The 14,828-nt window shown below is 41.8% G+C and overlaps 1 protein-coding gene across 4 annotated transcripts in view; it reads right to left on the bottom strand.

Moving 5' to 3' along the window:
- CHAF1A (chromatin assembly factor 1 subunit A) overlaps nt 1–14,828 on the bottom strand; it is a 623,099-nt gene that overhangs the window by 393,236 nt on the left and 215,035 nt on the right. For all 4 annotated transcript variants that reach the window (XM_077475776.1, XM_077475775.1, XM_077475778.1 and 1 more), the window contains one exon: nt 555–615. In XM_077475776.1, the coding sequence (XP_077331902.1) occupies nt 555–615 (61 nt within the window). The remainder of the gene's footprint in view (nt 1–554; nt 616–14,828) is intronic.

Consider the following 14,828-nt stretch of genomic DNA (forward strand, 5'->3'; position numbering starts at 1 on the left):
TCCTCATTAGTGCCCTGCAGGTGCACACCTGATAATTATGAAACCACTCCTATTAGACCTACTCACCACAGGGATAACTAAAAGATAGAAAAGAAAATGGAAAAATATGATGAGCGCTATTATCCACAATGTTTAAAATCTAACTTAAATGCTCAAAAGGACTGGATAAAATTTCACACAATGGCAGCTCTAACAATGGCATATAAAAAACAGCAATGGTTTGAAAAAGTCCATATCATTTGTGAAAATAGCAGCCTCTTGGAAGCATAAGAAGTAATCTTCTGTGGACACTGTAGGTAAAACAAAAAGAGCCACTCTAAGTGCAGTGATTAATAAAAAGGTAAAAGGTTTATTAAAATAACCAGACTTACTGCACTTAGAGTGGCGCTTTTTGTTTTACCTACAATAACAAAAAGGTAGGAATCTGCAACAAGGTTTGTTAAAGTCCTTGCAATGTACATCAATCACCCAGAGGGGAATGTTTTTTTTTCTCCACAAAAGTGGAGTTACGCATTAAGGGAGAAAACTGCTTGGTAAACATTTTTGCGGTCTACCTTTTCTTCTTCCTTCATTCGCTTCTCTTCCTCCTTTTTACGTTTTTCTTCTTGCTTTGCCCTTGTAAAACAAAAAAGTTGAAACTGAAAATATTAACAACCAGAAGAAAAAACATGGTAAGGTTAAGTAACAAACCTAAGATTTTCACCAGCTGTACATTTATAATCCCAAACCAAAACCTTTGACGTAGTCATAATATTGGAGCCGGCACTACAGGACCTTTATGGGAAAAAAAAAAATTGTCCAGGTAAAAGTATTCATGCCAAAGCATCTGCATGAAAACCACACAACTGGAATTCTCAGATCAGCAATGTTAGTCCCCTTGCATCGCATGACAATCACTAGGCTTTTGAATAGGTCAAGAAGCACTGTCAGATTATAATTACCAGCTGTGAGCTCTCAAATGAAAAAGTACCCCCCCCCCACCACCACCCTGCTTGGGGACCACTGCTAAAGAAATCAGACATGTATCAGTGGTAGAAGGTTCTAGAGCAAACTTTTTTTTAGCTTAGGGGCATTTACTTTTTTTTATTTTTTGTTTTTTTTTTAAATAAGCAAACAACAACCCAAGAACTTTTTCAGACTTCACTGGGTAAAGGGGGGGGGGGGGGGGGGGGGGGGGGGGGGGAGAGACTAAGAGGATAAGAGGATTGGGGAGGAGCATTCCCTCAGTACCTCAAGCATTGGCAGCAACAGGTGGAATTGTTTGAAAGCTCCCTTTCTCCAGTGAAGTCTATGACAATTGAATTTACAGCAAGTGTAAAATGCCTATTTTAGACAAAGTAGGGAAACAGCACCAAAGTGCTAGATCACTAAAAAGTGAAGACTATTAACCCCTTGGTGCCTCCTGGCCCTTTAAGAGATTTCTGGTGCCGGGGGGGAGGGGAGTTTATCATGTGACTGCCGTGATTGGCTATCACATCGGTCACATGATCAGAAAGCTCCCCATCGTGATTGAGGCTTCGTTGCCCCATTCCTCTGGGGGTGGGGCTGGTCGGGTCCGCAGCAGCTGCTGGGCTGGAAAATGCCCTGGAGCATAGGTTGCCGGCCTTCAGCTTGGGTCAGGCTCTCTCTGATTAGCACGGGGGATCCCCCCTGGAAATGTTACCATGTATTGCTTTCGTTCTCTTCCCCCAACCTTCTACCCATTCCCCCATGTCCCCCATGTCCCCCCTGTTCCGATGCTTTACAGTTAAATCTGCTATCTTTCAAACCCTCTTTGTTGAGGTATTGTTTATATGTCAAAAAAAAAGTTAAAAAAAGAAAAAAAGAAAGCTCCCCATTGCAAATAGTGCTGGCACCACTCTGGAGACCACTATCTGGAACAAGAGATAGAGTGCAGTTGGTATCACTTTGCATAGGACAGGAGCCAGCACTAGAGGAAGCATTGGCCTTATGCAGCTTCTGCGCCTTACTACAGCTCCAACTTTACATGTAGTCCCTCCGCATTGCACTCTGATACTCTGGGATGGCAGGTCAGCAAACAGAGTCCATGATCTACTGGTGGATCGCGATCTACGGGTTTCTGATGTTTCTTCAAGATATTAGAAGACATAACACACACGCAAGAAAAATTGATTGCTAAAGCCAGATTGCTGAAGTCATAAGGACCAGCAGAGATTCGAACCATGCATGGACAGGCTGAGTTTACCCAAGTTGAATGGTCAACTTGGGGACAACCAGCCTGTCAGATTTGCCATGTGACCACTGCTAGCAACTATTATAGCCACTAGTAGAAATCACTGCTCTCCGGATGGTTCCTTGGAAGGGATTCCCCCAGCAGATGCTAATTCGTCCAATATTCGCATTGTGTGTACGAGGCTTTAAGATTATATAGTGTTATCAGGAACTGACTAACCATGGAACCGATGGAAACCTTGCTAGAAACCAGGGATTGAGGTTTTCCGTAAATATATCTCAGATACGAGATAAGCCCATCTAGATTGATGAATCAAAGGTAATACAAATGTCCTAAATTTGATGCACTAGGAATAGAAAAGAGATAGAGCATGGTGCTGATCCCAGGGAGCCTTACTGGAAACCCTACAAAGGAAACAGTCTTTAGTGATCTCCTTAACTGCTTAAGGACTGCCTCACGCCGATATAAGTTGGTAGAATGGCACGGCTGGGCACAAGCACCCGCGGACCCGAATGCCTCCGGTGTCCTGCGATCGGGTCACAGAGCTGAAGAATGAGGAGAGGCAAGTGTAAACAAACCACTCCTCGTGCTTCCTAGTGAGGCTGTCACTGATCATCTGTTCCCTGTTATAGGGAAAGACGATCAGCGACGTCACACGCCAAGCCACACCCCCTACAGAAAAAACACAACCATCCCTACACTGCCTAGTGGTTAACCCCTCCACTGCCATTCTTACAGTAATCAGTGCATTTTTAATCTCACTGATCGCTGTATTTATGCCAATAGTCCCAAAAATATGTCAAAATTGTCCGTGTCCGCCATAATGTCTTAGTCACAATAGAAAATCGCTGATCGCCCCCATTACTAGTAAAAAAAAAAAATATATAAAAATGCCATAAAACTATCCCCTATTTTGTAGACACTAACTTTTGCGCAAACCAAACACACGCTTATTGCAATTTTTTTTTACCAAAAATATGTAGCATACGTATCGGCCTAAACTGAGGGGAAAAAAAATTTATACATTTTTGGGGGATATAGCAAAAAGTAAAAAATATTGAATTTTTTTCAAAATTGTAACTATTTTTGTTTATAGTGCAAAAAATAAAAACCGCAGGGGTGATCAAATACCACGAAAAGAAAGCTCTATTTGTGGGGAAAAAAAGACGCCAATATTGCTTGAGAGCCACGTCACACGACCGCGCAATTATCAGTTAAAGCGACGCAGTGCAGAATCGCAAAAAGGGGCTTGGTCCTTTAGCTGCAAATGGTCCAGGGAACTAGAGCTGCACGATTCTGGGAAAAATTATAATCGCAATTCTTTTGCTTAGAATGAAGATGACGATTCCCTCACGATTCTCAAAAAACTGTTGTATTTGAAATATTTACTGGCAGGGTATTGCTAGAGTATTGCTTGAGTATTGGCAGGGTATGGAGGGGTATGGAGGGATGGCTGCTTCTATCTCTGGATCTCTCCCCTCCACTGTACAGATTAGTACAGAGGGGGAGAGAGGAACCGGCGTCATGACATGACGCCAGATTGTTTACAAGTGATCGCTCCACAGCGATCACAGTGTAAACAGCCTGGGTGTAGAAAGATGGCCGCCGCTTCAGAGCTAGGCCGAAGCCGCGTTCGGATCACGGATCGGTGACGATCCGTTGCACCCTTACTACTGTGTATAGCAGTGCGCACTCACACTGCTGTTTCCCGGCCACTGTACCTGCCCACAACCAGGCAGCGGCACGCTACATCGCACGCGCTAATGACTGACGTCAGTTCCGATATCCGCCATTTGCATTCCACGCTGGTTACGCAGAACCGGCGGCACTAAAAAGAAAATCGCGGGTCACCCAGAACTTAGATCGGGTAGGGGGGTGAAACGAGATTGCGATTGTTTCACGATTAATCGCGCACCTCTAGAAGGAACATTAGGAGTTTCTTTCACAGGAGTTCAGCTTACCATTATTTGATTCAAATGATTCTTTTTATATGGAGGAACAGGGGGATAATCCTAGAGTTCAGGCAAGGCAAACTGTTCATAAAGTAGCACACAGCCATTAGGTAAAGGTTCTCAGTGTTGAAGAGCAAAAAGCCAGGGTCTTGGGCCTTGTGCTTACACCCAACAGCAAGAACCCTGCAAACAGCCATGGAGGAAACATTGCATGGTATGGCACACCAAGGAAAATAGGATCTGGAAGGACTTATAACCTTTTATGAATTGGTTCCTTAATCTCCTTCATGACGGAGAGTAAAACAAAACTAAAAATGCCTGAAGACAGTGTTGCAACTTTGACATGCAATAGTAAAAATGCACCCATCACAACTACTTAGGGTATCCGGGTGATTATTAATAAAGAGAAGCAGCACTATATATGTACTGTCAAACAATTGAGATGCAAGCTCTATATGACCATAGAGGATAACAGAAACATACATCTAAAGTGCATGAAGTCAAACAGTGCATGAATTCAATCAAAGCACAAATGCAATATTGAATTCAAATAGAAAACGAAATAATGAATACTATGGTGTTCAAAAAACAATAGTCCAATCAATTTCGGTGTAAAAAAAAAAAAAAAAAAAAAAAAAAGGATTTTTGTACGCACGTAAATTCCTTTTCTCTGAAGTTCATTGACACAGAGCTCCTTTAAATCTTGACCTTAGAGTTCTATCACCACCTTCAGGAGAGGACTAGGCAGAACATGTAAAAACAGCAAAACTGCACAGCACTGCCCAGGGAGTGGTCCCACTGGCTATAACCCCCCTCACTCTGCTTCCTGCAGCACAGTTCGTCAAAACATAAAATAGAAGGGGTGGGTGCTGGGTCCGTCAATGAACTTCAGAAAAAGATTTTACAGCGAGTACAAAAATCCTATTTTCTCTTTCCTTCATTGACTGACACTGCCTTTAAATCTTGACCTTGAGGGACGTCCCCAAGCAGTGTAAAAAAACAAGGGGTGGAAACAATAACTAACTTCACCCACAACAAAGAGGAACTCCTCAGAGGAGTTGCCAACTTAAACAGCCACCAGCAAAACCTGCAACCAACTTATGCATCCAAAGATGCATCCAAAGATGCATTAACCACTTCCCACCCGGCCAATGCACATATACGGCCGGGTGGGAGCCGTCTACTTCTGATAGGATGTTCAGCAACGTCCTTCAGAAGGAGTGCGATCCCGATGTGCTCGTGTCACCCGGACACGGCGCATCTCAGATCGGCAGGAGGGCTCTGTGATTGGCCCTCCTGATCACATGACGGCCGTGCTTAATCACGGCCGTCATGTGATGTAAACAAACAGCCGGTTGCTAGGCAATCGGCTCCTCCTCTCCTCACACAGAAGTCATCGCTGAGGAGAGGAGAGCAGATCGCTGCAGCAGTGATCAGTGAGCATGAGCTGTTTTTTACAGCTTTTTACTCACTGATCACCAGTCTAGTGTAAACACAACACACAGTATAAAACACAGTCCCCACATATGTCCCCAAAACATACATGTCCCCAAATAATAAAAACACATGTCCCTAAAAAAAAAACATGTCCCCCACATATGTCCCACTAAAATCACATGTCCCAATGATTATCTGCACATATATGTACGTGATCACCTGCACACATATGTACACGATCATTTGCGTACATATGTCCGTGATCACAAACCATTATACACTTAACGGAATTTTTTTTACCAAAAGCATGTAGCAGAATACATTTTGGCTTAAATTTATGACAAAATTAGATTTTATTGGATTTCTTTTAAAATAGAAAAAATAAAATAGTTTTTTTTCCAAATTTCCGCTTTTTTTGCGCTTGTATCGCAAAAAATAAAAAACGGAATCGTGAATACCACCAAAATAAAGCTCTATTTGTGTGAAATGATAAAAAATTTAATTTGGGTACAGTGTAGCCTGACCACGCAATTGTCACTGAAACCGCTAGAGCGATGAAAGCTGAAAATTGGGCTGGGAAGGAAGGGGGCGAAAGTGCCCTGTATTGAAGTGGTTAACAACCTTGTAGCAAATGAAAGTGTGAATTGCAACCTTACACAGCCGCCTGCAAAACCTTGCGGACAAAGCAAGCATGAGAAGATGCGCTCAATTCAGCTTTGTAAAATTTTATGAAAGTGTGAACGGACGACCAAGTCGCCGCCTTGCACACCTGGGAGACAGGCGCTTGATGTCGGAAAGCCCAGGAGGTTCCAGTCGCCCTGGTGGAATGTGCCGTGACAGGAAAGGGGGGCGCCTGCCCCTTAAAGGCATACGCCTGAACCACGATCTGTCTGATATGAGAGATGGTGGTCAACGAGACCACTAGACCCTCTTTTTGGACCAGCCACCGATACAGAGTCTGACCTCCAGAAAGGAGCCATAGCAGACAGATACACTTGTAGAGCCTGGACCACATCTAGGGAATGTAAGGCAACTTCCTTTTGGAGTGTTTGGCTTAGGACACAGTGATGGCAGCACGATGCCCTCATTTCGATGAAAGGTCGAAAAACCACCTTCGGAAAGAAAAAAAAATAAAAAATAAAATAAAATAAAATAAAAAAACACGGCTGCGGACGTAGTACCGCCTTATTCCTGTGGAAAACCAGGTAGGGAGACTTGCACGACAAGGCCGCCAATTCAGAAACACTCCAGGCAGATTTAATTGCCTCGAGAAAGAGTCAAGGGAATCTCCCTAATATTTTCAAATGGCGGTTTTTGAAGAACCGCGAGCACCAGATTCAGATCCCATGGAGGCAGCGGTGGTCGAATCCGAAGGGCTACGCGTCGAACCCCTTGCACAAATGTATTCACCAATGAGCGAGTCGCCAAGTGACGCTCAAAGAAAATAGCGAAGGCTGATATCTGCCCCTTGATGGTGCTTAAATCAAGTTTCTGATCCACTCCTCGCTGCAAAAACAGCAGGATCCTGGAAACTGAGTATATGCCGACGCCACCCCATCTCCTCACACATGAAGATGTAGGCCTTCCACGTACGACGATAAATCTTCCACAAAGATGACTTCCCTGCCCTCAGCATAGTGGAAATTACAGAGTCTGACAGACCTTGGTCCCTTTCAACAGCCATGCCGTTAAAACCAGTGATGGTAAAGCAGGATGAAGTAGCTGACCTTGCGATAGAAGGTCCTCTCGCATCCGCCACCAGTCGTACTAGGTCGGCATAACAAGGACGCCGAGGCCAGTTCGGGGCAATTGGAATCAAAGGAATCTTTTTGGCTAAAACTGTCCATAGCAGGAGCTTTATTGGGAGGAGGGGGGGCATAAATCAGCCGATAATGCCCCCATGGAGCCACTAACGGGTCTGACACATTTGCCAAGGGGTCTTTTGTCCTGGACACAAACCTCTGCACCTTCCGATTGAGCCAAGAGATCCACATCTGGTGTGCCCCACCTTATGCAAATGAGCTGGAATACATCCAGATGCCATGACCATTCCCCTTGGTCCAGCATCTGACGACTTAAGTAGTCGGCCTGCCAGTTTTCTACGCCCGGAATTTATATGGCCGACAGGGTCCCAGCACGTACCGCTCTGCCCACTGTAGGATGTGAGCGACCTCCCGTGCTGCAGCCGAGCTCCTTGTTCCTCTTTGATGGTTGACATATGCCACCGCCATGGCATTGCCCGACAAGATCCTGACCGGACATCCCTGCAGGCTCTGTGACCATGTGGAGAGGCACAGCCTGATTGCCCGAAGTTCGAGCACGTTGATCAGCAGGTGAGATTCCTCCCGCATCCAACAGCCCTGGGCCAACTGTACCCCCAAACCGCCCCCCCCCCCAACCGTACAGGATGGCATCCGTTGTGATCACCATCCAATGGAGAGGAAGGAACGATTTCCCAGACCGAAGGGCCGGAGATATCAGCCACCACAGCAGAGAATCCCTGACGAACTGGCTCACCTGAATTTGACAATCCAGGGATAATGGAGATTTGAAGGTAAAAAAGTAGTGATGCGCGGTACTATAACAGGGAATTTAAGCCTAGGAGGCTAGTATATTCTATAAGCACTAAGATTGTAGGTGATATATATACTACCGTATAAAGTAAAGGAAGGTATATAAAAAGTTGTGCGTGTTTTATGCGAGGGTGGTAGGGGACCCTCACCACTATAACATGATAATATTCGGAATAAGAAACAAATGTAATAAACAAGTATAAAGAAAGAAAGAATCACAATACTTAAAACTAGTGATCCCTAATGCGATTTTTTAAAACTGACAGAATCGCATAAAGTGCCAGTGCTAGACGATAAATAGAACCATAAGGGTATCTACTACACCATAAAGTAAATAAAACAATATACATAAAGCAGTCATAAAGAATCGTGATTCGCAATGCGATTTGTTCAAGCTGACAAAATCGCATAAAGTGCCAGTGCTAAACGGTGAATGGGTACATAAAATACTCTGCTACCCCATAAGGTAAATTAAACAATATACATAAAGCAGTCACCAACACAATAAATCATTTGTGCAGGGAGTGGTTAGTTGTAGTTGACAGGAATCGCATAAAGTGCTAGTGCCAAAAAAAGTTGTAAAACAAAATCCGTGCAGGTGTCCTACCATAAAATAATCAGAACAATATTTATGCGACAGTGAGCAGCTCAATAATTCAATTGTGCAAAAAGTGACAGAAAATCAAAGTAAACGCATAAGCAATGTTGGTGTTAAGGGAGTAAAGGAAATCCCGCAAAATGATCTAAAAGTTGTGTGCAATACCTAAAAAAATTTATATATAAAGATTGAACAATAACATTTATCGGAATGTGTTCATTCTGCTTTGTGCGATAACCAGTGGCGATTATGTCAAAAGTCGCATATATCAACAAATCGCATACAGTGCTGGTGTCTGAATATATGTGCACAGAGCAATATAATCGGTGATGGTGGTGACAAAGGAGAATATATCCAACGTGGTCCTGTGTGGTCGGAATATGGGTGTCCCCTTACCTTACAGCTGTAAGGTAACAGCATGTGATATATATATATATATCCTCAGGACTCCTGGTGCTCTTTATCCCTCGAAGTCTTGTCCCGGTATCCCCAGATCTTGGCGTCTCCTGCCTATTACGCTGTGTTGGTCCCTTTAAGTATTTGCTCAGCAGCACTCAGCGTGGGGGGGTTACCTCGGCAATTGGTGTGTATGTAAGGGGTTAAAGAAATGAAGAGGAAGGGAGCCCCATAGTGTAGTAATTTTTAGCAAATGTAATGAATGATTTTATTACAGCAAAAGATTTGGTACAGACAGATTTCTTATGCAGTGTATAAACGAGCCTCGAGCTCGATTGCGTCACTTCCGGTAGCGTCCCGACGCGTGTTCGTCACGGTCACGTGACTTCATCAGGGGATGACTAGTGCTCAAGGAAGTGTCTTTAAATAGAGACAGTAATAGCTCATTTGGCGGCCATTTTGTGGTCTACATGGTCGCCGGAAGTGTGCGGGCGGCCATTTTTTTGGTTATTCCGCCGTTTTTTGTCATGTTTATGGCCGGAAATGGCTGCGTGTCCATTTTTTTGGAGGTGTCTCCAGCGGGGCATATCCTAATTTACATAGGAATGGCACCGCCCCCCTTGGTAATAAGCATTCTTAATTACAGATGGAAACATGGGGGAATGTTTTAAAGTATGTGATACGAGCTGCAAGCTAAACCTAAAGTGTAGGTGCCAGACACACCATTCATTTAAAATTATTGTTTAAAATAGTTGCTGGTGAAGAGTGTCTGAAAAATATTAAATTTATATTACTGAGAAAATAATATAAAAAATACTATAAAAATTCATAATATAGAATTATATATAGAAAAAGAAAAAAAAAAAAAAAAAAAGGTATGTAAAATTTAAAAAGATTTTACCAAATATTTATGCATAGATTTAAGTATAGAGAAGGTTTATGGTTCCTATTTAAGATAATGGTGGCACGAATGAAATTAGGCTATGATAATTTATATAGCCTTTTTTAATGAGCGTAAAATTGTTTAATATTATAATTTTATCAAAAATGGGTAGAAATTTTATTAAAATCCGAAAAAAACTTAATTAAAAATATAGAGATAAAATATAAAAATAAAATAAAAATAAAAAAAACGAGGGAAATAATTCCCAATGCTGCCGGAAATGACGTATGGAGCAAAATATAAAAATACATTCAGGGTAATTGGAACATAAAAATCAAGTACATAGAAAAAATGTAAATATATGTGCACACACACACATACGTATAGGCCTGTACTTGTCACCACCGTGATTGAATACGACCCGGTGACCCACACAGTGCATACATTAAAAATATCCAAACCTATATATAACGAGAGGTGCTCTAGGAGAGAGATAAGGGGGCATCAAGAGTGGGGGGTGAGAGAAAGGCGGTATATGGGCTATATAAAAAAATTGATAAGAATCTAGAAAAAATCTAAAAGAATCAGAAGAAATTGCCGAGAGCTGAAGGAAAATTAAAAGTCGCTAATAAAACAATTCAAGTCAAATTCCACGTTGAGGCCCTTTGGCGTGAATGTGTCTAATGTAAATATCCATTTGGACTCGATTTGGCTGAGGGTTCTTACTTTGTGTCCCCCTCTCCAATGTTTAACATAGGGCTCAATCCCCCAGAATTTGAGTTGGGAGGGGTCTTTCTTATGATATACCGCAAAGTGCCTTGATACGCTGTGTTTATCAAATCCCTTTAAAATGTTCTTCACATGTTCTTTCACGCGTACCTTAAGCGATCTCTTAGTACGGCCAATGTATTGGAGGCCGCAGCTGCATTCTAATGCGTATACCACTCCAATCGTATTACAACAGATAAATTCTTTAATGTCATAGCTATTGCCTGTGCTGGTTGAAGTGAATTCTTTTTTCTTTTCATTGGGGCGCTTTGTTCTGGTGCATGCGTAGCATCGTTTGCAGGGAAAAAATCCTTTTCCCGTGAAAAAGGAGAGACCCCTACTTGGTGGCTCTGGTATGTTCTTCACTATTTTATCTCTGATAGTGGGGGCTCGCCTATAAACAAATTTTGGGCGAGTGGGCAAAATATCTTTTAAACATGTATCTGAGCGTAGTATCTCCCAATTGCGTTTAATGATTTTTTCAACCTGTTTGAACTGTACATTAGAGTCCAGGATGATCAGAATATTATCTTGTGTTGTCACATTATGGGGTTTGTTTTTGATAAGGTCTTTGCGATTTAATCTTGCTACTTCTGATATTTTCTTGTTGATAAAATCTTCTTCGTAGCCTTTTTCTAAAAAATTTTGTTTCATATTTCTAGCTTGATCGAAAAAGTGTTCCTCCTGTGTGCAATTGCGTCTCAGGCGCATGAGTTGGCCTTTTGGTATGTTGTATAGCCAATTCCTGTGGTGGCAGCTTTCCAATGGTAAATAGCTATTACGGTCTACACTTTTAAAGTGTGTTTTAGAGAAAAGTGTTTTGTTCTCTTGTATTATTTCCAGATCTAAGAAAGTGATAGATTTGTTACTTATCTCCCACGATAGTTTTATGTTCCTGTTGTTCTCATTTAGCTTCTCCAGGAAAGTCGTCAATTTTGATCGTTCGCCTTTCCACAGGATGATCACGTCATCGATATATCTCCAATATGTAAACAGTTCGCTTGGAGGTTTGGCAAACACTTCTTCTTCCTCCCATTGTGACATAAAGAGGCCTGCAACGCTAGGGGCGAATTTCGCTCCCATAGCTACGCCCGTCTTTTGGTGGTAATAATTTTTATTGTACCAGAAGTAGCTGTTTTTGAAGCAGAAATCTAGACATTTTATAAGGAATTTTCTCTGAGAGCAGGGGAGGTCTGTGTATTTCCGTAGTCCCCATTTTGTTGCCTCACAAGCTTGGTGGTGCAGAATTATTGTATATAATGAGGCTACGTCTGCCGTAGCAAGCCGCCAGGGTCCCTCTTCTGTTGGTATACCATCTATAATTTGTAGTATGTGCTTGGTGTCTCTCAGGTATGCACGTGTCTTCTGTACAGCCGGTTGCAGATAGTAGTCGATATATTGCCCCATTCTCGCTGTCAAAGATTCAATGCCATTCACTATTGGTCTGGGAGGTGGGTTTTCTCGATCTTTGTGGATTTTCGGAAGAGAGTAAATGATTGGAGTTCTACATGCCTCGGGTATTAAATATTTGGCTTCTTTCTTATTGAGTATATCCTTCTTTAAGCCTAAATGTACCACTTGTTCAAGTGCTTTCCTGCATTTGAAAATTGGATTGCTCAACAATCGGACATATGTGTCCTTATCTTCAAGTAGAGAGTTCATATTTGCATTATATTGCTCTTTAGACAGTATTACGATGCCCCCTCCTTTATCTGCTGGTCGTATGACCAGGTCTTTCCTTTTCGTTAATTTGCGAATACCACTTTTAATATGTTTAGGTTCATCCCGTTTCTTTATCTTTAGTTCTTTGACCTCTTCAAGAACAATGCGTTTGAATACTTCAATATGTTTGTTATCTTTTGTTGCTGGGTTAAAAGTAGATTTATTTCTTAAAGTGCTGTGCATGATTTCTTCGGTGGATCTTGTGACCTTGGGTTTGCAAGGGTTATTAATTATGTATTTCTTAATATTTAGTTTCCTCACGAATTTCTGGATTCCGATATAAGTTTGAAATTTATCAAGATTTTTTGTAGGTGCGTATTTTAGACCCTTATCGAGAACCCCTATTTCTTCGTGAGAGAGTGGTTGGCTTCTTGGCTTCTCTGGCTTCTTGGATTTTCGTTCCTCCTTGGTGGATCGTTCTCTCGGCCTCTCTCTAAAAAAGACCTCTCACATTCCATGTCCACCAAGGAGGAACGAAAATCCAAGAAGCCAGAGAAGAACACCGGAAAGAGGATGTAGAGGGGGGGGGGGAAGAGATCACAAAAGAAAAAGAATAAAGGGCGAAGGAATTTTTAACCTTAGCGGACAACCACTCTCTCACGAAGAAATAGGGGTTCTCGATAAGGGTCTAAAATACGCACCTACAAAAAATCTTGATAAATTTCAAACTTATATCGGAATCCAGAAATTTGTGAGGAAACGAAATATTAAGAAATACATAATTAGTAACCCTTGCAAACCCAAGGTCACAAGATCCACCGAAGAAATCATGCACAGCACTTTAAGAAATAAATCTACTTTTAACCCAGCAACAAAAGATAACATATAGAAGTATTCAAACGCATTGTTCTTGAAGAGGTCAAAGAACTAAAGATAAAGAAACAGGATGAACCGAAACATATTAAAAGCGGTATTCGCAAATTAACGAAAAGGAAAGACCTGGTCATACGACCAGCAGATAAAGGAGGGGGCATCGTAATACTGTCTAAAGAGCAATATAATGCAAATATGAACTCTCTACTTGAAGATAAGGACACATATGTCCAATTGTTGAGCAATCCAATTTTCAAATGCAGGAAAGTACTTGAACAAGTGGTACATTTAGGCTTAAAGAAGGATATACTCAATAAGAAAGAAGCCAAATATTTAATACCCGAGGCATGTAGAACTCCAATCATTTGCTCTCTTCCGAAAATCCACAAAGATAGAGAAAACCCACCTCCCAGACCAATAGTGAATGGCATAGACTCTGACAGCGAGAATGGGGCAATATATCGACTACTATCTGCAACCGGCTGTACAGAAGACACGTGCATACGAGAGACACCAAGCACATACTACAAATTATAGATGGTATACCAACAGAAGAGGGACCCTGGAGGCTTGCTACGGCAGACGTAGCCTCATTATATACAATAATTCTGCACCACCAAGCTTGTGAGGCAACAAAATGGGGACTACGGAAATACACAGACCTCCCCTGCTCTCAGAGAAAATTCCTTATAAAATGTCTAGATTTCTGCTTCAAAAACAGCTACTTCTGGTACAATAAAAATTATTACCACCAAAAGACGGGCGTAGCTATGGGAGCGAAATTCGCCCCTAACGTTGCAGGCCTCTTTATGTCACAATGGGAGGAAGAAGAAGTGTTTGCCAAACCTCCAAGCGAACTGTTTACATATCGGAGATATATCGATGACGTGATCATCCTGTGGAAAGGCGAACGATCAAAATTGACGACTTTCCTGGAGAAGCTAAATGAGAACAACAGGAACATAAAACTATCGTGGGAGATAAGTAACAAATCTATCACTTTCTTAGATCTGGAAATAATACAAGAGAACAAAACACTTTTCTCTAAAACACACTTTAAAAGTGTAGACCGTAATAGCCATTTACCATTGGAAAGCTGCCACCACAGGAATTGGCTATACAACATACCAAAAGGCCAACTCATGCACCTGAGACGCAATTGTACACAGGAGGAACACTTTTTCGATCAAGCTAGAAATATGAAACAAAATTTTTTTAGAAAAAGGCTACGAAGAAGATTTTATCAACAAGAAAATATCAGAAGTAGCAAGATTAAATCGCAAAGACCTCATCAAAAACAAACCCCATAATGTGACAACACAAGATAATATTCCGATCATCCTGGACTTTAATGTACAGTTCAAACAGGTTGAAAAAAATCATTAAACGCAATTGCGAGATACTACGCTCAGATACATGTTTAAAAGATATTTTGCCCACTCGCCCAAAATTTGTTTATAGGCGAGCCCCCACTATCAGAGATAAAATAGTG

Source organism: Lithobates pipiens, unplaced genomic scaffold (genome assembly GCF_037356315.1).
Source record: "Lithobates pipiens isolate NorthernLeopardFrog02 unplaced genomic scaffold, aLitPip1_a1.2 Scaffold_13, whole genome shotgun sequence".
Lineage (NCBI taxonomy): Eukaryota > Metazoa > Chordata > Amphibia > Anura > Ranidae > Lithobates > Lithobates pipiens.